This window comes from Erithacus rubecula, assembly GCF_903797595.1.
Source record: "Erithacus rubecula genome assembly, chromosome: 13".
NCBI lineage: Eukaryota > Metazoa > Chordata > Aves > Passeriformes > Muscicapidae > Erithacus > Erithacus rubecula.
In genome coordinates, this window is record NC_136665.1 from 6643173 (window position 1) to 6667824 (window position 24652).

Genomic DNA, 24652 nt, shown 5'->3' on the forward strand with positions numbered 1-24652 from the left:
GAGTGAGAGGGCTGCTGCTGAGGCTGGGGCCAGCCCTGACCTGGCCAGCAGCTCCGCTTTGGCCGCCTCAGAGGCTGGAAGGCTCCCAGGGCGAGCGTGCGCCCCTGCGCTGCACTTCCTTAGGAAGTGGGATAAAAATAGGAGTGGGATGGGCTGGCCTGTCCCCCCTCCGTGGCTTTGTTCTTTGGCTGTTCCCACGCACGCCCCAGTCCCAAGCACTCCCCTCACCCCACTCCTGCCCCTGGGACAGTGCCAAGCCCAGGTAGGACTCCAGAAACCCCTCTCCAGAAACCCAGGTGCACAGTGCTGGATCTGCCCATGGATGGTGTCTCCTTCCAACCCCCAGGTGCCTGAGGGTGTTTAGCCCCTGGAAGTTTGTAGGGACACAGGATGCCCCAATTAGCTGGTGATCACCAGAGACAGGGCTAGAAGCCTGAGGAATGTTGACAGAAATCTGCTCTAGCCTTAGTGGTAAATCTACCCAGGACGACCAAACTCAGCCACCCCAGATACTTACTGGGAGCAGGGACAAAGTCCTCCCAAAAGGGGGGGACTCTTTGGGGGCTGTTTGCTTCTGGTCTCTGTTGTTCAATTTGAAGCATTGCTGGCCCTGGTGCCACCTCCAGCCTGTCACAGTTCACCTTAGGGCCAGGTCCCATACACAGCAGAGCACTCAGGCCCCCTCTCACTGCCTCCCCCAAAATGGGCAGCCCAGGCCTGCTCTGGGGAGCACAGGGGTCACTCGGAGGCAGAGGGGTGCAGGTGTTCCAGCACAGGTCAGTGCAGGCACTGCAGAGCTGTTTAATCCAGGCCCTGAGAAGTCAGACTCCTGTCTCTCATTTCTGCCTTTTCACCCAGGTCCCTCCTTGTATCTTCTTGCTGGCTGTTCTCCTGTGCCCCCCAGGCCTGCAGTTATCCAAATCCACGTGTTTGGCTCCTGTCTGGTCCCATAAATCAGCACTAGAACCACCACTCCCCTCCCTGCAGGACGTGTCCCAGCCTGCCAGCCTCACCACAGCTCTCTGATCCCAGGATGCAGTTTGCAGGAGAGGTGGGACAGGGAGCTGGAGAAGAGGGCCTGGACCCCCAACACCCCCAACCCATCTCCATGGGATGGGGCAGTGCTGCCAAGGCACTTTGCTCCCAGGGAGCCGCTGCTGCAGCACGAACACATACAGGGAGAAGAGATGATATCACAACCTGGCTTTGTGTGAGCTATTTAGGGCCTTTTATTATTATTATTATTGTCATTATTATTTTTCTTTTCCGTTCCTGCAGCTCTGAACAATGCTGGTCCCTGCAGAGCTGTGGTTCACACCATTGTGTGGGGCTGCCCTGCCTCAGGAAGGGGCAGATCTTTATCACCCTGGGCTGAGCATGAGTGAGCTCACGTCTGATGAAGAAAGCAAGGAACACCTTGCTGGCAGCCTGGAGGTGCCCTCCATGCACCTACCCCCAACCCCTGGGTGCTGGTTTAGCTCTGCCAGGCAGCAGGAGCCCACCCAAGCCAGCCATGTCCCACCCAGCCCTGCACGGCTACCAACCAGCAGAAACCACTCCAGCTGTGGTTCAGCCCCCCAAACTCTGCTGGAGTTGCCTTCTGCCTGTCCCTGCTCCCAGCTGGGCACAGTGACAGCACTGGCATTAGTGCCTCTCCCAGTGTTTACCCAGGAACAGGTCTAACCTGCCCACATCTGTTTGCTTTTCTCTCCAGCCCTAAAAATGTAGCTGTGGGGCGGACAGAGGGGAAAGGAAGAGCTGCAGCCAAGAACAGGCTGGCACTGCTGAGTGTGTCCCAGTGCTAAGGGAAGGTAGGGAGGAGCCCTGTTCCCCAGGATACATCCTGGTTGGCACAGCACAGCTCCAGCTCCCCAGGCACAGCAAGTGACAGGGCTCTTCCTGCACACAGAGGGTTTGTGGGACAATGCTGGCTTTCCCCTCATATGAGCAGGCATCATCTTCCCCAGACTCTGTGCTGGTGTGGAAAGAGCCTGGAGCCATCAGCCGCTCCCCACAGCACCACACATGGCCCCAATATTCATGGAGGGATCTGTGACAGCATGGCCTGGGTGACAGCATGGCCTAGGTGGCACCATGCCACTGTGCCCCAGCCCACCCAGGGACTACGGCCCCCACCTGCTACATCACCTGCAAGAGCAAGGGGGGCCAATGTGTCTCACCTCAGTGCCTGTTTGTGAGGTGACGCTGCAGCCACTGAGGGTGACAGGGACCTGCCCATCCCCTCCGGCCAGGGCGACCAGGCTGGCAGCTCTGCAAGCCACCCACCAGGTCAAGAGGCCCCGGGGCCACCAGCAGCACAGGGAGCTGGTACCTGCCCACGGCTGCCCCACGGCTGTTAACCCTGCCCTAAGTGGCCGGTGCTTGCCGGGGCACACGGTTCCTCTCGCCGTGGGCTTTGGCTGTCCGTCCCTTCTTGGCCACATCCACGCCAGCCAGCACCAGCTTGGCCTGGGCCAGTTTGCTCTTGCGGTGGTGAGTTCGGCCGCTGCACCAGAGGCGGGCGCAGTACTCCTCCACCTGCCGCGGGTTTTGGGAGCTGACGAGGTGCATGATGTCCTTGAACCAGGTTTTGGGAGCGTGTGACACCAGCCGGGGCTTGGGGCAGAGCAGGTGTGGGAGCACATCGCCTGGGCCCCGGGGGAAGGCGTGTGCCAGCTGCTCGCTGGCGATCACCTCCAGGGTGATCTTGGCCACGGTCTGGGTGAAGCCGTGCTCCAGCGTTTTGCAGTAGTAGATGCCAGCGTCGTGCCGGTGCAGCTGGCGGAAAAGCAGCCCGTGCTCCGTCTGCAGGATCCGCTCATCCGTCTTTACCTGTCGGCCACCATGAGGTTGGGAGGGTCCAGGTCTGGCCCCACATCCCTCCCGTGTCCCCACAAGGGGAGCAGGTGTCAGGGAGCCTCACCTCATCCCGCTGCTCATCGGGGGGCCTCTGGACAAACCACTGCACGCTGGCCTGCGGGGACCGGGGCACGCACTCCAGGAAGGTGCTGTTGTCCTCTGCCCCATAAAGCACCTTCTCCTCAACGCTCTCAAAATCGTCCACTAGGGCAAAGGCAGGCACAGGCTCACAGGGAGGGCACAGCCAGGCTCCCAGTTGCCCAGATGTCAGCCCCGCCTTGGCCACTGTGTGGCTTCATCCCTTCCTCTCCCAGTGGCCAGACCCAGCCCCAGCAGCACCCACCTTCTCTGGAGGCATGCCCTGCTCTAGGGGATGGGCAGATGAGGGTGCCCATGTGGAATGGCTACAAGCCCCTCTGTGTGCTAGGGCTGTGCACGTCAGGACATCTTGGGGTAGCTGGAGGAGCCCCTCACCCCTGTGGGCCCCCCAGTCTCTCACCAGTCAGGTTCTGGTCCAGACACTGGTGTGCAGGGTTGCTGTGGCGAGCGTCCTGGCGGCGATGGCGGCGCTTGCCAGAGGGCTGGTAGTGGGTGCAGGCTGTGCCATCCCAGGCACAGTAGGGATCCCTGGCCAGGCAGCATTCAGCACAAGCAGTGCCATAGGACTCACAGTGGTGCAGCCGTACCTGGGCCATCGCTAGGCTGGAGCCCACGTAGAGCGTTTGCTGGGGAAACAGCACCAAGGTGGTGATGGGCTTCACACCTGGGGGTCCAGCCAGGACACACCAGGGCAAGCATCACATGGTTTTAAGAGGCTGGTGACCACAGCTGGTCACCTGCCCGGTGCCCAGCCCCATGGCCGAGCCGTGTCTGTACTCACACGCTTGACAGAGATCTCCATCTGTGTGATGGGCACAGGCATCTGTAGGGGAGGGAACTGGACATCAGGCTGACATCATCCTCACCAGACAGCCCAGTTCGTTCAGACCCACCAGGGCTTGGCAGAACATCAGGAATGTTTTGGGGAGGGTGAAAATACCCCCAGCAAACCTATTCCCTTAACAACCCTAAGACCTTCCAGTGACCAACAATGCAGTGACAGCCCTGAGCTTCCATCCCCCCATGTCCCCAGCCTGAGCCCACCTCACTGCCTCTCCCTTGCAAGTCAGGCAGTAAACGTCACCTTAAAAACTTGCAGCTCCTCCAAGATGACTTCTTCAGTCATGGCTGAGCTTGTCTTCTGTGTAACCACCACCTTCAGCACAGAGCCAGCATCTGGGGGCCAAGGAGGATGGAGCTGTGAGCACCCTGCATCACACAGCCCATGGGGGTACCCACTGGGACCCCCAGCTCTGCAGCTCCTTCCTGCACTCTGCTCCTGCTGCTCACCTGTGCCCAGGAAGAGGATGTCGTGCTGACCATCCTCGGCCTCCACCCTGTCCACCACGAGCTGGAGCAGCCGGTGGGGCAGGTCGGTCTTCAGGAGGAGGGGCCGGCGGTGCCGGGGGTACACGGCCTTGTACATCAGGGGGTGAGCGCGGGCGAAGTGCAGCACCTCGTCAGGAAAGTCCTTGGTGCTGCTGTACTGCTGCCGGGGCTGGTTGGTGGTCTTGCTGGGACACTGCAGGGACAAGAGGGGACCAGCTCAGCCCAGCCACCCCAGCACCCATCACTCCTTCCCCCTCCATCACCCCTCAGAGCTGTTTTTGCTCTCTCTTTGCCTTCCAGTTTGGAATCCATCTTTTCCACCCCTTTGCCAGACCTTGGCAAACCACCAGCTGACCTCTCCAGCAGGTGAGAAGATGGTGATGGCTCCATCACCACGCCAGAAGAGCAGTTGGAGGAGCAGAGGGGATCTGGAGCTCCAGGGAGTCACTCACCACACCCGGCCGTGGGTAGGGCACCCTGCCCTCATAGGCACCCCACTGGTGATGGGGGCTCTCCCGGTGGGCAAAGGGCCCATTGAAGACCTCCCGGATGTCAGCCATGCGGTACACACAGACAGCAGAGCCCCGGAAAATGTGGCTGCAAGGGGACAGAGGGTGGTTGAGCAGGGCCATGCTTGGCACTGCTGGCAGGGGGAACACTGACATCCCCGTACAGATCACGGGAGCAGCCAGCAACCGTTTGTGACAGTGACAGGGCAGGTCATGGGCAGCTGCAGCTGGATGTCCCCAGAGGCTGGGGCTGGACCACCCACCTGACAGTGCTGAAAAGGGCATAGATCTCTGGGCTCTTCCCATCCTTCGTCCTCAGCAAGAAGACATCCTCTGGAAATGAAAGCATGGGTTTTTTCCTGAAATCCAACTAAGGAACCACCAACTAAGTGAACAGACCCAGTGAGATACAGCTCCATGCACACCTTACCCAGCTCATCAAAGTAAGTGTCAATGCCACCAGGGCCAGGGACAGAGCACACCAGCCGAGCCTTGTTGAAGGTACTCCACTTGTTGACCAGCACCCTCTGACCACCAGCATCATTCTGCAGGGACAGAGAGTATCAGGGCCCCTGCTGTGACTTGGTGCATCCCTGTCCCCCACAGTCCCCACCAGCATCTTACCACGCAGACACGCCCCACACGGCTGACAATGGCGTGCTCCTTGCTGTCTGCCTCCACCACCTTCTCCGTGAAGAAGAAATAGGCTTTGTCATTGTCCCAGTCATCATTGTCTGGGATCAAGTGGGCTGCCACAAATTTGGGATCTACAAGCAAGAGCCAGCCATGTCAGGAGGGAATAGAGGGCACAGCCACCACCTCCAAAGCCCCAGTCCATGCTGGGTCTGGATGCCAGCCAGGACCACCCCCAGACCTTGCTGCCCTGGTGGCTCTCCCTGCTCTGAGCTGGCATGGGAGATGCTGCACCATGGCCACAGATGCTCTGGCCACCACAAGGTGCGTGGTCCCTGGCATTAGCCCTGCTGGGGAAAGGGGGGGCAGAGGGAAGCTGTTACCATTGAGTAGGCGCTGATCCACCTCAGTGCGCAGGGCGGAGCGGGTCCCCATGCTGCGGAAAACACCGGCATCGCGGCCCAGGAAATCTGCCGTGAGGCCAGCGTACAGCTCCCCACCTGCAAAAACACCCAGCTGCCTGTGTGGGCCACCCCTGGAACACACCCCAGAGGCTCCCATATGCTGAGGAAGACAACCCACCGATGACAGTGCTGGCAAAAGCACGGCTGGGCTCGTGCGGGCACCTGCCCCGGCCGGTCTCCACGCTGGCAGGGTCCAAGCTGAAGGTGTGCTGGGGAGGAGAGCAGGCAGGTGAGCCCAGGCATGCAGGGGCCAGCTCTGCCCAATTTAGACCTCACTCAGTGCAGCCAAAGGACCATCTGGATGCAGGATCCACACTTTTTGAGGCAAGACTGATCCCATGAGAGTGCATAGCAGCCAAAGGGGACTCACCAGTTGTTTGGCTGCCTGCCTGGTAAGAGTCATCATGGTACAGACAGGGCTCCCGCTGCCCAGACAGGGCCAGCCTGTGGGAGGGCTCTGAGGGGTGTCCTGCCATTCCACCCCAGCCAACTTGATTTATGAGCAGTGAGCTGGGAGAGGAGAAAATGCCACTCCCGCCTCAGCCCCTGGCAGGACACATCTATAAAAGGGATCCCAGACAGGTGGGAAAGCTGGACAGGGGGGAGCAGAAGGACAAAGGGACAACAGTGAGCTGGTTCCTGATACTTCCCCCTACCAGTATTCAGGTTAGAGCAAACTACACATCCAGTGTCCCCATGCAGTCCCAAGGCCCCTCAGGAGAGAGGCAGGCAATGGGGATGTACATTCCAGGGGTGTCCTGCTGGGAATGCTGCCCTACCTCGCCACGGTGCCCCACGTAGATGAAGGTGCACATGGGGTGGAAGGCGCCTGTCCCGCAGGCCAGCAAGTGTGTCCGGTTGTAGGGATGCAGCACACGGACATAGTTGGCACAGTCAGTCTGGGGGAACAGCAGGGGAGAGAAAGGTCACCAGCTATTGGTGCTTTGCCACCCCCAGCTCCCTGCCTTTGCCTGGTGCCAGAGGTCTGGGGTGGCAGCTCATGCTCACTGACAGGGCTTACATGACTCCATCTGGGTGGACCCCAGCCCACTGCAAAACTACAGGGCTTTTTACTGATCCTCCTGCTACCAAGAGCATCCCAGGGGAACCACATGGGATCCAGTTGCCACCCAGTCATCTCCTGCCCACAGGTACCTGTGCACTCACCCTGTTGCACAGTCCATGCTAACCAGGGGAGCAACATCACCTGCCCTGCCAGCTCCAAACCCTGTCCCAAACCCCTGACACCCAGGACGTGACCAGATGCAGAGACATCCTTCCCTGTCATGTTCCTGCTTACGCCAGGGATTAAACAAAAGGAGGAAACAGTGGAGACAGAGACCCACAGGCATCCTGGGCTGCCTCCAGAACAGCCCTGGTCACTGCTGTCTGGAATTGTCCCCTTCTCTGGGGTATGGCAGCAATGACATTCCCAGGGCTGGAGACCTGCCACCTCTGACTTTTGCATTCTCTCCTGGCAGTTCCCATTGGAAAAGGGCTCCCATCCTTCTCCACCATTAGCTTGGCAGGTCTCCCTGGCCAACGCCAGCCCTGCCTGCCCTCCATTGTCCCCTCCACAGCAGGATGCGAGGCCCCTCATCTGCTGGGAGCACCGCTGCCGAGCCGCCCCGGGGGTTCCCAGCCTCCTGCTGTTTATTTTCCCTTTGCAAAGAGCCTCTAAAATAGCAAGTGAAAAAAAAAAAAAAGTTCAAGAAAAATAAAAAGTTGAGCCTGCCCTGGCTCAGATCTGTCGGTGAGAGCGGGTAAAATAAACACAGAGAGCAGAACAGGGACTCCTGGGAGTAATTTGTCTGGGCCAGGAGAGCCTTGGGGACTTTCTCCCCACCACAATCCTATTTCATACTGGGGCAGGGGGATGCAAAGAGGGGTAAGGTTTATAGGGAACCAAACCTGAGCCAGTTACAGATTTCCAGCTTTCGGAGACAGCCAGGATGGGCCAGGCAGTGTTGCTGGGGTCTAGAGCACACCATGGGGGTTTTGGTCCCTCCAAGATCTGGTTCCAGAGCCCAGCTATCTTTGCCTGCTCATGCAGCCACATTGGGACACACACTGGCCACCACCCTGTGGCCACAGTGCTGAGCAGAGCAACTGAAACAGGATTTCCAGAGCCTGGAGCAAGCCTGTTATGTGGCCAGGACTGGCCAAGGACTTCCTGCCTCAGTTTCCTTCTTGCACCAGGATTAACTGGCCCCTGAGCCCCAGGGCCACTCCTGGCAGGTGACATTGGCACAGCCCCAACATGGGGGGAGCCATGTGGCACAAGGGGACACCCCAGCTTAGAGCAGAGCACACATGAGGAGAGACTCACCTCTGGGTCCTTCCCCTTCCGAAAACATTCCTCCGTCTGCCCAGGGCGGGGCGGCCAATAGATCTGGAACACAAAGGGTCTGTTGGAGCAGGGACCCAGCCATGCAAATCCACATCTCCAGGCTACCAACAGCAAGGGCATGGAGAGAGGGACAGAGAGAGGGACCACAGCTCCCTGGAGCCCACCCAGCCCAGGATGCCCAACCCACAACCCTGGGCAGGACCCTTCCTTCTGGGGAGAGGAACCTGGCAGTCACAGCCCCTAGCTGGGCTGGATTTGGGTGGTCGTGCTAGGGATGCTGGAGCTGGCCTGGAAGGGAATAGGGCTGTGGGTGACCTGGGGAAACTGTACCCAGGGAACAGCAGGAGTGATGGAGTTCATGTCCCCCATAGCCTTTAGCAGCTCTTGGACCAAGGGCAGCTTGGGTACACAAGCCCTTGACCCCACCACAGTGACCCAGCATGCCGAGGGGCACTTCATTTCCTCCTCCTCTTTCTTCAGCTAGAAACATCCCAGAGCCGTGTTTGAAAAACAAAAAGTCAAAGTGGAGAGGGTGAAAGAGGAGGGGAGCCACCCCGTATCATCATCATTCTGGTCCATCACCTCTCCCACCAAGGGACCAGGTGAGATCTGCGGCTTTGCCAGGTGAACCCTGGCACAACTAAATGCAGTGATGGATCTTTTCAGCTCCCTGTCTCTGCAGGCTCTCAGCTGAATATTTGGCCTGTGAAGGGGATGCCCAGATGGGGATGGGCAGCACTTGATCTCTCAATGGCAGTTTTTTAGAAAAGTAGAGTCCAAAACAATGCTCAGTACCCAGGAATCATTGGTGAGCTGCACCACCAGTCTCCTGGTGGTCTCCTAGGCTGATGACATGACTAATCACCAGCTAATTTCCCTCCAGCCACCACAGCCAGCCTGCCCTTCCTAGGCAGTACAAATTTAGGGAATAATTTTGAGGCACTTGGGATGAGGCCATCAACAGGGCAGTTTTTGTTTCAGACTGACTTTGTCCAGCTCAGTGGGGCACTGACAGGTCCACAGGGGGCAGGGTGGGGACAGACACTCCAGGATGCTCAGCAGCACCCAGCTCACCTCCTTGGCATCTGCACTGGCCCCGTCCAGGAGCAGGGAGTAGAGCACATCCTTCCCCCCGATGAAGAGCCGGTCACGGTACTCGTCCAGGTAGAGGGAGCGGAAGCCCAGGAAGCCGCGGTGACCAAAGAAGAGGACGGAGCGGTTGGTGCCTAAAAGCTCTGCCAGAAAGAGATGAAAGCATCAGCAGAAGCCATCCCAGCCCCAAGAGCTCCTCTGAGCTGCTGCTTCTGAGTATCATGGAGCTGTCCTGGGGTCAGCAGAGCTGCTCATAGCTACTCCACTGCAGCATCTGTCTCCATCCCTTCCTGGAGGCACAGACATCCCAGCCTCAACCTGGCTGGAGTGCTGCTCTCCCTGCCAGCCAAGGACAAAGCTGCAGAGCCAAGAAGCAGCAGGGTCCCAGGCAAGGTTGCCACTCACAGCAAGGTTTGACTAAACCACCCCAGACTCCTACTGTGGAAGTGCCATCAGCCCCAGGCTGGGCTCACTCAGAGCTGGGATTGTGCTGAGACCGGACACGGGGTGGGCAGAAAGCAGGTCCTGTCCCTGCTGGGTGCCAGCCAAGCATACAATAGCAGGCACCCAGCCAGTGCCATGGGGAAACTGCCACACAAAGCCCACTGCTGCCACCAGAACTCACTGACAGGGAGGCTTCCACCATGGCACAGACAAGGCACTTGGGGAGAGGCACCAGCATGAGGTGGTGGACAGGGATGGACAGGCTGCATCCCTGGGATGGACATCACATCCCAAAGCAACAGGGTCTGACAGTCAAAGCCCCCAGAGCAAGACCAAGCCTGAATCTCATGGGATGCCAAGGGGACCCTCACAGAGACAATGACACAGATGCAATGGCTCAACTGGTTTCCAGTGGGAAATTACTTTCAGGGTCATCAAGCCGGAACGGTGGCGCCCACACAGCTGCCAGAGGGAGAGGGCCAGAGGGAATGGCTCAACTTCATGAGGCTCTGAAAACCCAACCCCAGACCAGGCCACTGTGCCTGCCAAACAGAGGAGGAGGAGGACAAAGCACCATTGATGACCACAGCTCTGTCCCCAAACACCCTCCAGCCCGGAAGACTGCCAGCCACTGCTGCTGACCCCAGGGAAACACCCAGCCCGAGTATCTCCCACGCGTCCCCATAAGAGGGGAGCTGGGGCTGGGATAAATCCAGTTGCCACAGATCAGGACACTAGGGTACCAAGTCCTACTCTTACTGGGGGGACATTTGTCACTTCCAGCAAGGAAGTGGCCAGCAACATAATGCCCCATCCTGGTGGAAAATGCCTCCCCTAGGCCCTACAAAGGAGATATGGTCCATCCCCAGCAGGGGACAACAGACACCTTCACCCCATCACACACCTTATCCCTGCTTAGGGGCAGTCCCAGTGCCTTAACTGGTGATGCCAGTGGCACAAGGATACAGCCCCAGTGGCTCCATCCTTATTGTGTTTTCGAGCAGAGCTGACTCCAGGCAGTGGTGGTCCCTTCACTCAGTCTGGTACCCTTCTCGCTGCATCCTCCCAGCATCAGGTCCTCCCATATCGCCGAGTCCAGCCCAGGAAAATGCTGTCGTCTCCTTCTATTCTTGCTCAGCAATAATATTTTCCCAGCTCAAAAAAACACTGGTAAAGCCGGCAGGCTCCTTTTATTGTTTCAGGCAATGCTTCCCCTTCTCCCCCAGACCTGGCGAATTCCTCCAGCGCCTCGGGTTACACTGGCTCAGGACGCCTTCCTCTTCAGCTCCCCAGGGAACAGCCCCTTGCCATGCCCCATCCATCCCTGGGACACCTTTACCCCAGGGTGGGGCTCCCACGGGAGCCACCCCCCAAGCGGAGATCCTTCAGGAGGGACAGCAAAGAGCCCAGGGCAATGCTTCTGGTCCACGCAACAGCAAAATGGTCTTTCCCCTCTTATATGAGCCACTGCTGGAAGTTGGAACAAAAGGAAAAGAGTGGCTTGAAGTGAGGGAGAGCTGGGTACATGGCCACCATTGTATCCACAGCAAAACGCCTGTCCCTGTCACCCCCCAAAGTCACCTCACCGCCAGAGCCACCAGCCACGCAGAGCCCAGGTCGAGTAGCTCTGCACAAACAGCTTCAGCTCACCACGATTTTAATTTCATAGGCTCTAATGCCTTTAATTGAAATTTTCTTTTTTTTCCTTCCCCCGGGGAGAAGGCGGTGGCAGAATTTGTTTCATGGGAAATTTCAGTTTCTGTTTCCAATTTGAAAGACGAATGGAATAATCAGCTTAAGGAAAAGAAAAAAAGAAGAAGAAAAAAAAAAAAAAAAAAAAAAAAAAAAAAAAGGGCAAGCTTCCAAAGGTGGCTCGTTCGCCGTGGGAGGCTGAGGAGCTTCCACCCCGCCCCGGGCAGCTCCTCGCACCTGGGAAGCGGCTCCACACGGCTGGACTTTGTGCTGGAGTGGATCAGGCACTGAGCCAGATCTGAGCCCCACGATTCACCCCTGCTGAGACCCCAAATCTCCTCACCCTGCTGTCAAACCCAACCTGAGGAAACCGGATCGCATCACGGGGCAGAGCATAAGCCATCCCGGGCGCCCAGGATAAGGGGATGGGGGCACTGCGTGCCTCAGTTTCCCGTTCAACAGAGAGGCACCCCTGGGGTCACCTGCTGCGCTCCAGGACGAGCAAGGGATGCGGTCAGAGCCGGGAACCCAGCCCAGGCAGCACAGGAGCAGATTTTCACTGGCACGGCAACTCCCGAGGCTCTCAAAGTGCTGGGCTACCCGGTCCTTCCCCCTTCTGGGAAGGAAGGGGGAAGATACACATTATACAATTTATTTTATGTTAATTTTTTTAAAGCAGGTTCGTTGCTCTGAGGCCGGGAGGAGATCGGGGCGCCCCGGGCTCTGTCAAGTTTGGCTGGAGCAGCCCATGGTTGGCAGAGCAGGGGATGCGGCGAGCCAGAGCAGGATCACAAGGAGAGTTTTAATTAAAAGCAAGCACTGCCCCCGCAGCTCCCGAGGGGCCCCGGTACCCCAGCACCGCACCCCAGCGCCACGGGGCTCGGAGGGCGCAGCCCGGGGAGCCAGCCGAGGGCAGCATGCCGGGGAACCCCCACCCACCCAGCACACGAGCCGGGGCCAGAACGCCGCCGTGCCTCAGTTTCCCTGCACTCCGCGTGGGAGACGATTCCCCGCGGAGAGCGGCGGGGCTGGCGCGGAGCCCGGCGGCACATCCCGTGTCCCCTGTCCCCGGATTCTTCTCTTCCTCCTCCTCGGGGTGCCGGCAGCCTCCCACCGAACCCGCAGCCCAGCCCGAGCCCCCAGCACAATTTGCCCATCAACCGCACCAAAAACCCTCCGCGGTTCGCAGCTGAGGCTCCCCCAGTCCCCACCCTGGGGACACCCTCCATGCACAGCCCCCCGCCCCGCAGCAGGTGCCCCCGGCTCGGCTCACCGCGGTAGGACAGGCGGAGCCGGGGCAGGCTGTGCCCCGCCGCCCAGAGCCAGCACAGCGACAGCGACACCGCCACCGCCGCCCGCATCCCGCCGCCGCGCCCTCGGCCGCCGGTGGCACCGAGCTTTTATGGGGCCGGCATCGCCCGCCCCCGGCCCGCCCCGGCCCGCCCCACCCCATCCCGGGGCGGCGGGGATGCGCGGGGACACGGCCCCATCTCCCGGGTGACCCTGAGAACTCCGCACACCCCCCAAGTGTGCTCTGCCAGCACGCTTTAGACAGCACCGCAGTCCCCTTTCCCTGAAGGGACCCTGCCGGCACCTCTGAGGACGGGCAGCAAGGCAGAGAAGCTCTGGTACCCCAGCCTCGCACTCCTGGGGTAGGAGACGGCATACAGACCTGCTCCGCAAGAAGGATGCTCAGCGTGGTGTGATCTCCAAGCACCAGCAAGCACAGAGCTGTCAGTGTCAGGCAAGCTGGGGACAGCAGGCCAGCTGGGCAAGGGGACAGAGTAGAGCCAAGGAGGGCACAGGGTGCCACACGCAGCCCTGGCACACCGGCAGGGCAGGAAATGCACCTCTGTCTGCCTGCAAAGGTGCCAACACTCTGGGCAAGGATCCTGGCCAGCAAGGACACCAGGGTACCCACAACACTCCCATGCCATCCTCCCCCAGAGCTGCTGGGTCACAGGATGTGGTTGTATGAGACCTCAGAAAATCCACACCGGCTTCCAAAGCCTCATCACAGGGGGCAGGTGTGTCCTGCATCCAAAAATCTTGGACTGCCCCCTGCACCGAATGGAGGGGAAGGAGCAGAGGAGCTGGTGGCTTCTCCCTCGCCACCAGTCTCATCTCTTCTCCCAGCCCGGCAGGGGCAGCCTCTTTATCCTCAGCTCCCCAAGGGTTCCAGCAGCTTTCTTAATTAAAACACAGGTCAGGAGGCTGGGGGGGCCCTGGCTCACCCCCAACCTCTGGTAACGGAGCAGCTCCTGAGCAATGTAAAACCACCCCAATTCACTCAGTGGCTCTTGGTTTCCAAAGAAACCGCATGGCTGGGGCTGATCCCACATGCCGGGGTGTGGGGAGCCACGCAAGGCTGGGAACCAGCAAGGAGGAGATGCAGCCGATGGCAGCTCTGGCAGGTGAGCAGAGGTGCCTGCCCAGACCCGCACACTGCCTGCCCTGACCAGAGGGTCTGAGAAAGCTCTGGAGGGAAGGAGGGAAGCAGGAGGATGAACCCCAGCACCAGTCCCCTGAGGCTGACTGGGAGCAGAGGCCCCTCAGCCTGCCCGGGCAGGATCCTGCCCGCATTGCTGTCATGCAGGCAACGAGCCCAGAGGAGAAGCACCCCAGCAAACTGCACTGCAGAAGGAAATCCACAGTGCCTGGGTGAGACCCGATGGGCAGCGGCACCATTCATGGACAGACAGACAGACAGAGAGACTGCCCTGCTCCAGGCTGTGCTTACCAATAAGATTTATTGATAGGGAGGAAGGGTGGGTAGCAATGGCCCCAGCTCTCCCACCAAGTAGGCAGGGAGGCAGGACAAGGCATGGGGAGGCAGAGTGGGGCTCTGGCCCCTCACTACCCAGCCAGTGCAGCCAGCCATGGCAAAGGGACAGGGGGAGGCACTGACAACACCAAGAGAGGCTGGAACCATCTGGGCATGAGGCTCTATTGGCACCTGGCCAAGGGGGACACAACCCCGTGGGTGTCACCATCAGGCCAGCCCTGAACACAGCCAATGTGGCATGATGCCATCTACATGCCCAGCAGAGGGTATTCGCTGTGCCAGCCCCTGCCCCTCTCCTAAAGCCGTGGGTCTCTCTGTTGGCACCCCCTTCCTGCCCCTCGGCAGGCACTCAGCCCTCGGCGGGCAGCGGGGGCACCGAGGCCAGGGCAGCCAGGAGGCGGCCATAGATCTCGATGCCCCGCAGGAAGACCTGCTCATTCAGGAACTCGTTGTGGTCGTGGAGCAGCACCGGGGTGCGGTTCATGGGTGAAAAGCCAATAGCAGGGTGTCCTGCCTGGAGATGGAGAGACACAGAGGGAGGTCAGAGCTGGCATGGGCACCACATGCCCCTTTCACCTGGCCACAGCTCCAGCTTGGGGCTGCAGGTCTCAGCCCAGGTGTGGCAGGCTGGCATCACACTCACCGCTCGGATGTAGCGGCTGTCGGTGGCAGCCGGGAAGATCTCGAGCTTGAGCTGCAGCTTCCTGTCCAGAAAGACCCTGTGTCAGCATGGACACAGGGCCAGCCAAGACCCCTGTCCTACTCACACCCCATGGGCAGAGACTGTGCCAGGAAATCCCTCAGCCCTGCAGGACACTCAATCCCATCCCTTTTGGAGGCAACAGGGAGCTGCTTTGGCAAATCACAGGGCTTCCCATCACTGAACTCAGAGACCCCCCAGGGACCACCTGGCATCCACCAGAGGATGTCCCTACCCTTCCTGGGGACACTACTTACATGTCCCTACAGACCCCACTGAAGGCCTTCCACCATGGGTCCGACTCCTCAGTGGAGGTGATGTGCTGGTCCATGCATTTCTGACAAGAGGGAGAGGGCAGATGAATGGGTGAGGGAGTGTCACTTGGCAGGGGAGGAACAGGCACAATGTGCCCACATGGCTGAGATCCCTCACCTGGTGGAACTCATAGGTGACACCATCCCCTGCACCACGGCACCATGTGGCCACCTGCTCCTCGAAGGCCTGGCAGAGAGACCAGAGGAGGGGTACCATGAGCAGGGTACCCTCATCCCACTCCTCTCCTGGGTGGGGCTGGCATAGTGCCCACCTTCAGGTCCACGGTGGGTGGGATGCGGATGTCAAAGCTGGCAGCCATCTCAGAGGGCACCACGTTGAAGGAGACCCCCCCCTCCAGCATGGTCATGTTGAGAGAGGTGACATCCCCTAAGGTCAGGCTTGAGTCGGACTTGAGCCTTGGGGGGATGCAAGGGACAGTCACTATCTGCCACCTAGAGAGAAGTGCTTCCCAACCCTGCTGTCACCCAAAATGGGGAAACTGAGGCACAGGGCAGCAGCAGCAGCACCAGATCCCAGCTTGGCTTGGGACCCCAAAGGCCTCCTTCATGGCCTGAACTGCCATCCTGCTGCACATCTCCTACCTCTGCTTCTCGCTCTCCCTGAAGGCCAGGAAGGAGTTGATGACTTTGTGCTGGGGAGGGAAGGGCAGTGGGTGAGGACCAGCCCCATGGGCAGGTGGCTGACAGCCCAGGGGAGGCTTGGGGATGCTCTCTTACCATCTTCTCAGCTGCTGTGTTGCTGATGAAGCGGGACCCATGCCCAGGGCTACCCATGCACTTCACCTTTATCCCTGCAGCAGTAGGCATAGAGGGAAGGTTTGAGCAGAAAGCCTGGGATAGCATCAGTGCCCCAGCACCCAGAAGAGACAGAAACAGGGCAGTGAACACACAGATACTCACACCATGGGCTCCTCTCACCGTAGAAGACACTGTAGGTGTCAGATGGGCTGGCCAGGCCTGTGGTGGGCACAGACAGGGGGTCAGTGGGGCATGGGGGATACCATGATGTGCCCCATCTGCTCTGTCCTGGCAGCATTTTCCCCAATGTGTCACTGTGTCGGTCACTGCCCAGGGGAAAGATCCCCCAAGCAGGTCCCTGGAAACATGTGGGATGCTGGTGCCTGGGCAGTGATGCCAAGAGGAGTGTGTGCCAAGAGGAGACAAATCCCTTTGCCAGCCCTACCACCACTCACCCTCATCCATGGCGAAGCCCACGTTGAGTGCTTTGAACTCAGGGCGCTTCACGAACATCTCCATGCCCTTGTGTCCGCCAACCTCCTCATCTGTGGGGGAGAGCCTTGCATGGAGGAAGGAACTGGGGCATCCCCCAGGCCACCACCCCTAGTTCTCCTTCCATGACAGCCTGGATGCCATCAGAACACCCTTGGACATGGAAACCTCTCCAGCCTTGAGCTAAGTGAGGTCAAAATCTGGGGAGTGTGGCTAGGTGGTACCTGGGAGACTGTGGGAGACTCCAGAGCACCACCCAGCTGCCAGCCCCTTCTGTACCTCCTGAGAGGGGACAGCCTGGGGACTCACCAGGCACAAAGGTGAGGTGGATGGTGCGGGCAAAAGACTTCCCTTCTGTCTTCAGCCTCCGGATGGCTTCAAGGTACCTTGCAAGGGAAAGTAGTGTACTGTCATTGTGGAGGAGAGGGGCTTGTGTGCCCTAAGCCACCTCAGGGCAGGTGAAGCGGTGGCACCTCTGGCCCCAGGCACTCTGGGGAAAGTGGCATCCTGTCCTGCATCACTCAGAGACACCACCAGCACCGTGCTCACCCAGCAGGTGCAGAGCCCTCCACTCACTGGATGGAGACGCACTTCATATCCTGGGCACCCCGGGCGTAGATGTTGCCCTGCGAGTCTTTAACTGCCTCAAAGGGTGGGTAGGTCCAGTGCTCCTGCAGGGAAAAGTGTCTATGATGGAAGAGGGGTACAGAGGGCACCAGCTCCCATCCAGCCCATCCCCTCTCCATGCCCTTCCCACCCCTCTCCCTGTCCCAGCACCTCGAAGACAGGCACAACGTCGGTGTGAGAGTTGAGAAGGATGGAGCGCAGGCGAGGGTTCGTGCCCTGCCAGGTCAGGACCAGCACCACACGGCCCTGGCACACCTGTGGGACAAAGGCAGGATGTCACCAGGGTGCAGGATGGGGATAGAAAGGCTTGGACCAGCAGGCTGGAACCAAAAAGCATCAGCTTGGAAAACTTTCTGGGCACCACCTGCCACCTCTTTCTCACTGGGAGAGGGCAGGCAGTAGGGGCAGTGAAGCCAAGCCTGGCTGCAATTCAGAGGAGGGAAGACAAACCCAGCACCTTCTCCTAGTGCCTGGGAGTCTCCCAGGACAGCTGGGTGCCCAGCAGGAAGGATGGTCCCAGCCGACATGACACTGCCAGGTCCCCAGCTAATCACAGCACAGGCAGCTGCAAAGGTCAGCAGGGAGCAGCCAGAATCCTGGCTTAAGGAAGAGCTCAGGTCACAGGGGATTACAGGCAGAGGGCATTTGCTCCTATCCAGCTCTGGGTGCAGGCAGAGGAACATCTTGGTAACTAAGGACTTAGGCACAGGTGGATAGGTGGATGGATGGGTGGACAGACTGAAGGCTGCTTCTCGGCTTGCTCACCTCCACTTTTTGGCAGGCCAAGCCCAGGTCGGTGCCAACACGCTCCAGAAACTGGACAGCTGCATCTGGGGAAGAGTGGGGATACCCAGAGTTACACCAGGGTCTCTCACTGCAAATGTTCAGGGACCCCAAGGCTCTGTGGGTTCTCAGAACTCGGAAAGAGGTGACAAGAGAGGACAGGTGCTGCAGACCACAAGAAGTGGCCATGAACAGGGATGGGAGCAACTCATCACCATCCCTTTGAGATGAGGACTTGGGAAATACAAAAAAAATTAAAAATTGAATGGGGATGAGTTCAGGGGGAATGTTTCTCCAGTGAAGTTTAGGGAGCTCCTCACCAATAAAATGTACTATACTCAACCAGGACAAGTGGGAAGACATAAATGTTAACAGAAAGAGATCTACACAGGAGAACACCCATCCCAGAGCCAGAGCAGCATGGAAAGGGGAACAAGGGGCACAGGTCTAGAAGAAGCAAACAGCAGCTCTGAGGGCACTTGAGATGTCCCTGCCCCAACCAAAGGCACCAGCAGAGATAAGGCACAAAGGAGTTCGCTCTTAACACCACAATCAAAACAGCCCCAGTACAGCACTTGGGCAGCTGGGTCCAAAGATCAGAGCTGCAAAGCCACATTACCCGATCCCCACATGGCTCCCCATCCTGGCCCCCCATCCTCACCATAGTCAGGTTTAGGGTGGACAGTGTCAATCCTCAGGTACTCCCGGAAAAGTGTAACTGAGGGGTTCTCTGAGGCCCCCGCGCTCTTCCCAGGCTTCCCAGGTGCCATGCCTGGGAGCAGGGCTGCAAAGCTCTGGGGAAAGAGCTGCAAGATGGTTAATCACCCACCAGCCCCTCCAAAGTCCGCCAGCATGCTTGGTCGTCACAGAAACCAAAGGGAGATGGGACAAAGGTTTCCCCCATGCAGCTCCTGTGACACTGCCACCATGGGAGAAATCCCCCCCACTTGGGTACAGGGCAGGATGGGGCATGCCCCCGCAATGTCCTGTCATTCTTCCCCCAAAACACAGGTTCCTGTCCCAATCACAGTGCCAGGACAGGCCATGATACCCAGGCAAGGGGTGAAATCCGGGGAAGGGCTAGCTGTGAGGAAAGGGGTGCAACTAGATGGGGGAGAATGAAGAAGGGTATGTTGGGTAGGGAGACGTGGTAGTTTGGATTAGCCAGGGGTTAGAGGTTTGTGGGAATTCTGGAGGATGCAGGCAGGGAAGGCAGGATGCTGGTGTAAGGGGGTGCAGGTAGGGAACAGGGGCTACTGACTGGCTAGGGGGTGCAGGAGAGCTGCAAGGAAAGGCTCTGGGGGTACAGGGAAATGGGGGTGGTGAAGGGGATTGAGTGTTAACAGAGGATAGAGGTACTGGGGGACACATTAGGGTGACAGGCTACAGTGGGAGCTGTTTGAGGGAAGCTGGGTGGCAGGAGGAGCAGGAGAATGTGGGATACTTGGAGCACATGGGGGTTCAGCAGGAGGGGTGAAGGCAAACACTGGGGGGGTATAGAAGCAGAGGGTGCAGAGAGGCTATGAGGGGTGCAGTGGGACTGTGGTTAGGGGTGCAGGGGCACAGTGGCAGCGGGTGCAAAGGGGCACAGGTGGCGTGCAGAGGCCCTGCAGCTGGAATTCAGGGACACCGTGGTTAGAACTGTGGGCAGCGCAGGGTCCCGCACGTAGGGCTGCAGGGGTGCTGCGGTCAGGGGGGTACGAGGTGAAGCAGAGGGCAGGCAGGGCACCGCGGTTAGGGCTGCAGCAGCTGCGCCACTGGGGTGCAGGCGTAGCAGGGCACGGGGGTGCTGGACACTGTCGTTAGGAGCGCATGGTTAGGGGTGCACAACAGTGGAGCAAAGCAGTGCAGGGAAGTAGAGAAGAGGTGCTGGGGTGGGGGGGTGTGCAGGGGACCTTGGCGCGGGCTTAATGGGAGCGAAGGCACCGGGACACCCACCCGCGGGGTGCCGGCGCTGCTGCCCGGCCCCGCTGCTCGGCCCCCGCCGCCCCCGGCCCTACCTCCGCGCTGCCGCCGCCGGCGCTGCCCTCCCGGCCCCGCTCCGCTCCGCCCGCTCCAACCGGCCCCGCCCGGTCCCGCCCCGCCCGGCCCACTCCGCTCTGTCCGGCCCCCTCGGCTCCGCCCGGCCCCGCTCCGCTCCGCCCGCTCCAACCGGTCCCGCCCCGCTCGGCCCCTCTCCGTCCGGCCCCGCTGAAGGGGCACAGGACAGGCTCCTGGCCGCGCACTAGCGGCAGAACGATGGGGCTGAGCTCGAGAAGTTCAGCGGCGCTTGGGGACACACGCAGAAACCAGAGCAGCATCAGTTTATTGGCCTCGTGATGGACGACACCCTGTCCTACCAGCAAGGGACAGCTCCAGTCGTCCCCCCGCCCATGCTGGGAATGTCCCAGGAGGGAACAGCACCCCTCATGCCAGCTGTTTGTGCCTCCCAGTCCCTCTGACGCCGCAGCCCCTCTGCTTGGCAGGGACGAGGCAGTGCTCATTTCAGCTGGCGCAGGAAACCCAGCAGGGCCCGGTGGAAGTCCTCTGGCTTGTCCAGGTAGCAGGCATGGCCAGCACCAGCCAGCACGGCCACACGGTGCTCAGGGAGGTGCTGGAGGTTCTGCAGGGCCTGGGGAGCCAGCCTGGTGTCACTGTCACCGTACAGGATCAGGGTGGGTGTCTTGGTAACAGGACAGAGAAAACAGAGCAGCTGTCAGAGGGGTAAATGGCCACCACACTCCCCTGGGCTATGCCCACCTCCATCCACCACCACGGAGGGCTGCAAAGCTGAGGGTCACAGGTCCCCCTCACTCACCCCAAAGTAGTGCCACCCTCCACACGGCCCTGCAGCCAGCTGGCCCATAAGGCTTGCCAACACCCAGGACAGCCCCCAGGAGCCCCAAAACCCACCTGGACTCGCTGGTACTGCTCAGCAGTGTAGTCCTTGGTGCCCACGGGTGCGATGGGCACAAAGCCGGCCAGCTGGTCCCCGTGTGCCAGGAGGAAGGGCAGGGCAAAGCGGCCGCTCATGGAGGGGCTGACGAGAACAGGCCTCCGCATGTTCAGCTCCTGGAGGACATGGTCCAGGAAAGCCCTCCGGCCCTGTGCTGTCACCACCATGTCCACCGGGGGCGAATCCCCATAGCCTGGTATGTGGAAGAGGGCATGGGGGGTCAGGGGGCATTGTGCAGCCTGCAATGGTCTCTCACCAGGGTTCAATGGCTCGGCAAAAAATGAATGTTTGATCAAGCCCCAGGGTTGTACGGTCACAGCCATCCGTGCCCCAGGACACAGACAAATCCCGACACGCTGCCCCAGGGATCACCAGCAGCTATGCAGAGTTCTCCCTAAAGACATCCAGAGCCCAGCAGTGACTAAGGTAAGGGACTGGAGCTGCCTGAAGGGATCAGCTAAGCACGATGCCATGGTCCTACCAGGCAGATCTATTGCAACCGCATGGTAGCCTTCTCCAGCGAGCAGTGCCAGCGTGCCCAAGGCCTCCCACGTCTTGGAGGTGAACGCCTGGCCGTGGAGGAACAGGACAGCGGGCCTGCGTGGGGGAAGACAGGCAGTAGGGTTCAGAAAAGCTGTCACGTCCAGAGAGCACGGGGGCTGCTGCAGGCCGAGCCCCAGGCCTGGCACCCCCACTGCGGGCAGGCTGACCCACCTCCCGGGGCCCGCAGCTGCGGGAACCTCCCTGTAGAACACGGGGAACTCGCCCGCAGCCATCCCCGTGCGCATGGTGCCGTTGGCCTCCCGCCAGCCCTGCTGCCCCTCGTCAGGCCGGGAGCGCCGGGCGGCCGGCAGCCAGAGGTACAGGAGAACAGTGAGCAGTGCCCCGAGGAGCAGCAGCCCCAGGCGGCTGCGGGCAAGCAGCATCTCCGCTCCCGCTGTAGAAGGAGAGCGGCAGCGCGGAGCTGAGGGACCCCAGCTCCGCTGCTGCGGGGGAACAGGTTCCTGGTCCCCGCTGCTCTGCTCAGCTCCGGCCCAGCCCGAGCCCGGCCCAGCGCCGGCGGCCCCGCTCGGCCACCGGCCCTGCCGCCCCCCCGCCCGCCGCGCACGGGCCGCTGCGCCCTCGGGCCCCGCCTGCCGGCAGCTCGCGATACTACAACCCCGAGGGACGGAACGGCCGGGGCCCGTAGCGGAGCCCCGGCTCGGGGGAGCGGCTGGGGCTCGGCTGAGCTTGGCTCAGCTCAGTAGAACTCGGCTGTGTTCATCAGGGGCTCGGCGGCTCTAGTCAGAGCTCGGCCAAGGCTCGGGTTGGGATCGGCTAAGCTTGGCAGAGCTCGGCGGAACTCGGCTGTGTTCGTCAAGGGCTCGGCGGCTCTCGCCAGAGCTCGGGCTGGGCTCGGCCAAGCTTGGCAGAGCTCGGCGGAACTCGGCTGTGCTCGTCAAGGGCTCGGCGGCTCTCGCCAGAGCTCGGGCAGGGCTCGGGTTGGACCGAGTCCAGCACGGCAGAGATCGGGTTCTGCTCTACAGCGCTCGGCCTGGCTCGGTAGAGTACGCGTAGGGCTCGGTTTCTCTCGTCAAGACTCGGCTTCGGTCGGCAGAATTCGGCTTCGTTCGGGAAAGCTCGGCTTCGCTTGGCGGGGCAGGGCTGGGCTCGGCGAGGCTCGGCCCGGCGAGGCCCCAGCGGTTCCCGGGGCCGCCCCGGACCTTGCGCTCCATGAGGCGGTGCCGCCGTTCCCTCCCCCGCCCCGCCGGTCTTTGGCCCCGGGTCGCGGCACCCCCAGTCCCGTAGTGCGGCGGGGAGGAGGAGAGCGGCGGCCGTCCCCGTGTGCGGAGCAGCAGGTAAGGGCTGCAGGCCCATCGATGGACGGGGAAACTGAGGCAGGGGCGGGCCCGTGAGGCCGCCTGGCACATCAGAGACCCCGGTGGTGTCACCACAGTGAAGATGATGCCGGTGTGACCCCTCACAGCCCTCTTACCTTCCTGTCACCACCGGGCCTCGACAGTGGCAGAAGGCTCATCACCCTCCCGTTCCCAGCTGTCACCCCACCGAACAGCCCTCTGGCCCCCAGGCATGGCCACCCCACAGATCACCGAGAGCACCGTCACGGTGCAAGGACAGACCCTCTTCTACCGCCGAGCTGAGCCAGCCCAGGCAGTGCCAAAGCTGACAGTGCTGCTGCTGCACGGCATCCGCTTCTCCTCCGAAACCTGGCTGCAGGTGGGGACACTCGCCACGCTGGCCGAGAACGGCTACCGAGCTGTGGCCATCGACCTGCCGGGTAAGGTGTGGTGGGCACAGTGTGGCCAGGACGGCAACCCCAGTGTCATACTGTGCTGTGTTGTACTGTGCTGGCTTCTCCCAGTCACTGGGGCTGTGTGGAGCCTGACAAGCCATTTGTGTCTCCCATGATTCAGGGCTGGGGCGCTCGAAGGATGCTGTGGCCCCAGCAGCTGTGGGCCAGCCAGCACCGGCAGCGTTCCTGAAGGCAGTTTCAGAGGCTTTGTGCCTGGGTCCAGCTGTGGTGATCAGCCCATCACTCAGTGGCATGTACTCGCTGCCCTTCCTCTTAGAGCACAGCCAGCTGATCAAGGCCTATGTACCTGTGGCACCCATCTGCACTGAGAAATTCACAGCGGAGCAGTATGCCCAGATCAAAGTACGGCCTGGAAGGGCACTGGGGAGCCCAGGGAACTGGGAGGGGATGGTGAAGAGGGGACCTTAGCTCTGGGGTTGAGCAGGGGAAAGGCTAAACATGCCAGAAACTCTGTTGCCACTGAAAGAGGGGAATATGGTGATGAAGGAATGTAAATGTGGGGTAGTGGGAGGTAAAGAGGGGACAATTGGAGACCTAGGAGTCTGAGCTTCAGTTTCCCTTTGTCATACTGGGTGGGGGAGAAGGGCAAGTGTCTCCCCTCCAGAGTGTCCCTGGAACGAGTGCTTGGGTGACACTTGCAGGCTCAGGGTGCATTCCCCCTCTACAGACCCCCACGCTGATCGTGTATGGGGACCAAGATGTGGAGCTGGGGCAGACCAGTCTGAACAACCTGCAGCACCTCCCTGAGCACCAGGTGCTGGTGCTGCAGGGTGCAGGACACCCCTGCTACCTGGACAAGCCCAATGAGTGGCACCGTGGACTCCTGACCTTCCTGCAGCAGCTGAAGTGAGCAGCACGGGACACAGGGCAGGGAGATGTGGCCAGCCCACCCACCCCTCTGCCTGTACCTTCACCCTTGTGCCAACCCAGGTGCTTGGCTGTCACTCACACTTCACTGGCCAATGCCAGCACCCACCCCTCTTGAGACCAAATAAAACTCCAAGCTCTGCCACTGCTTTCCTGCCCCCTTTTTCCTGCTTATTTTCCACCTTTCCCACCTCCTTCCCCCATCCCTACCTCCATGGCTGCTGTCCCACACAGATTTGGGGGGTGACAGCAGGGAAGATGCAGCCACTGAGGGATGGTACATTTGGGATTGTGGATAGGTGCCAGCCTCGCTGGATCCCACCCATCACTTCTGACAGGATCCCTATGAGCCTCAGAGGGTACCCCAGGGAGCCCTGGGGCTGGGTTCAGGGACAGGTAGGTTCCCCAAGGTAGTGACATCCGTGTCCCCAGCCAGCCAGCCTCCTCTTCATCCTCCTCTTCCTCCTCCTGCCCCTCCTGGAATGCACCCGAGCCTAGGGTAATCCACAGGGGCTTAAAAGGGAACTGCCAGCCCTGGAGGCTCCTGCCCACGGCAGCATCCGCCCAACACCCTGGGGAGGTGGAGGACGATTTACCCAACGAGT

The 24652-nt window shown here is 60.4% G+C and overlaps 4 protein-coding genes across 8 annotated transcripts; 1 reads left to right on the forward strand and 3 right to left on the reverse strand.

The window, feature by feature from the left end:
• Positions 1–1205: 1205 nt before the first annotated feature.
• On the reverse strand, positions 1206–12879 carry SEMA3G (semaphorin 3G). The gene is made up of 16 exons (XM_079316621.1): positions 12745–12879; positions 9318–9478; positions 8223–8285; positions 6673–6792; positions 6012–6102; positions 5813–5929; positions 5421–5563; positions 5227–5341; positions 5060–5129; positions 4740–4884; positions 4249–4480; positions 4043–4134; positions 3740–3781; positions 3359–3584; positions 2924–3063; positions 1206–2832 (listed from the first exon to the last, which is right to left on the reverse strand). The coding sequence occupies exons 1-16, from the start codon at positions 12830–12832 to the stop codon at positions 2368–2370; spliced, it is 2310 nt and encodes a 769-aa protein (XP_079172747.1). The 5' UTR covers positions 12833–12879; the 3' UTR covers positions 1206–2367.
• Positions 12880–14195: 1316 nt separating this feature from the next.
• On the reverse strand, positions 14196–20008 carry ACY1 (aminoacylase 1). Of its 4 annotated transcripts, none has more exons than XM_079316622.1 (15): positions 19932–20008; positions 18593–18737; positions 17914–17978; positions 17299–17403; positions 17098–17192; positions 16831–16907; positions 16485–16574; positions 16192–16248; positions 16009–16082; positions 15874–15923; positions 15543–15687; positions 15389–15457; positions 15214–15293; positions 14900–14960; positions 14196–14770 (listed from the first exon to the last, which is right to left on the reverse strand). In XM_079316622.1, exons 2-15 carry the CDS (start codon positions 18699–18701, stop codon positions 14606–14608), a joined length of 1242 nt encoding a protein of 413 aa, XP_079172748.1. In that variant the 5' UTR covers positions 18702–18737; positions 19932–20008; the 3' UTR covers positions 14196–14605. The 4 variants fall into 4 exon arrangements, with proteins under 4 accessions (XP_079172748.1, XP_079172750.1, XP_079172749.1 ...); XM_079316624.1 differs by having other exon boundaries at positions 14469–14770; positions 18593–18725; positions 19932–19981; XM_079316623.1 differs by having other exon boundaries at positions 14469–14770; positions 19827–19963.
• A 211-nt stretch (positions 20009–20219) lies between these two features.
• Positions 20220–22296, reverse strand: ABHD14A (abhydrolase domain containing 14A). The gene is made up of 5 exons (XM_079316671.1): positions 22210–22296; positions 21581–22115; positions 21348–21463; positions 20824–21059; positions 20220–20593 (listed from the first exon to the last, which is right to left on the reverse strand). Exons 2-5 carry the CDS (start codon positions 21790–21792, stop codon positions 20411–20413), a joined length of 747 nt encoding a protein of 248 aa, XP_079172797.1. The 5' UTR covers positions 21793–22115; positions 22210–22296; the 3' UTR covers positions 20220–20410.
• Positions 22209–24196, forward strand: LOC306807280 (putative protein-lysine deacylase ABHD14B). 2 transcript variants are annotated; one of them, XM_079316672.1, is made up of 4 exons: positions 22209–22704; positions 22901–23144; positions 23281–23522; positions 23848–24196. In XM_079316672.1, the coding sequence occupies exons 2-4, from the start codon at positions 22937–22939 to the stop codon at positions 24028–24030; spliced, it is 633 nt and encodes a 210-aa protein (XP_079172798.1). In that variant the 5' UTR covers positions 22209–22704; positions 22901–22936; the 3' UTR covers positions 24031–24196. The 2 variants fall into 2 exon arrangements, with proteins under 2 accessions (XP_079172798.1, XP_079172799.1); XM_079316673.1 differs by having other exon boundaries at positions 22595–22704; positions 22833–23144.
• The last annotated feature ends 456 nt before the right edge of the window (positions 24197–24652 follow it).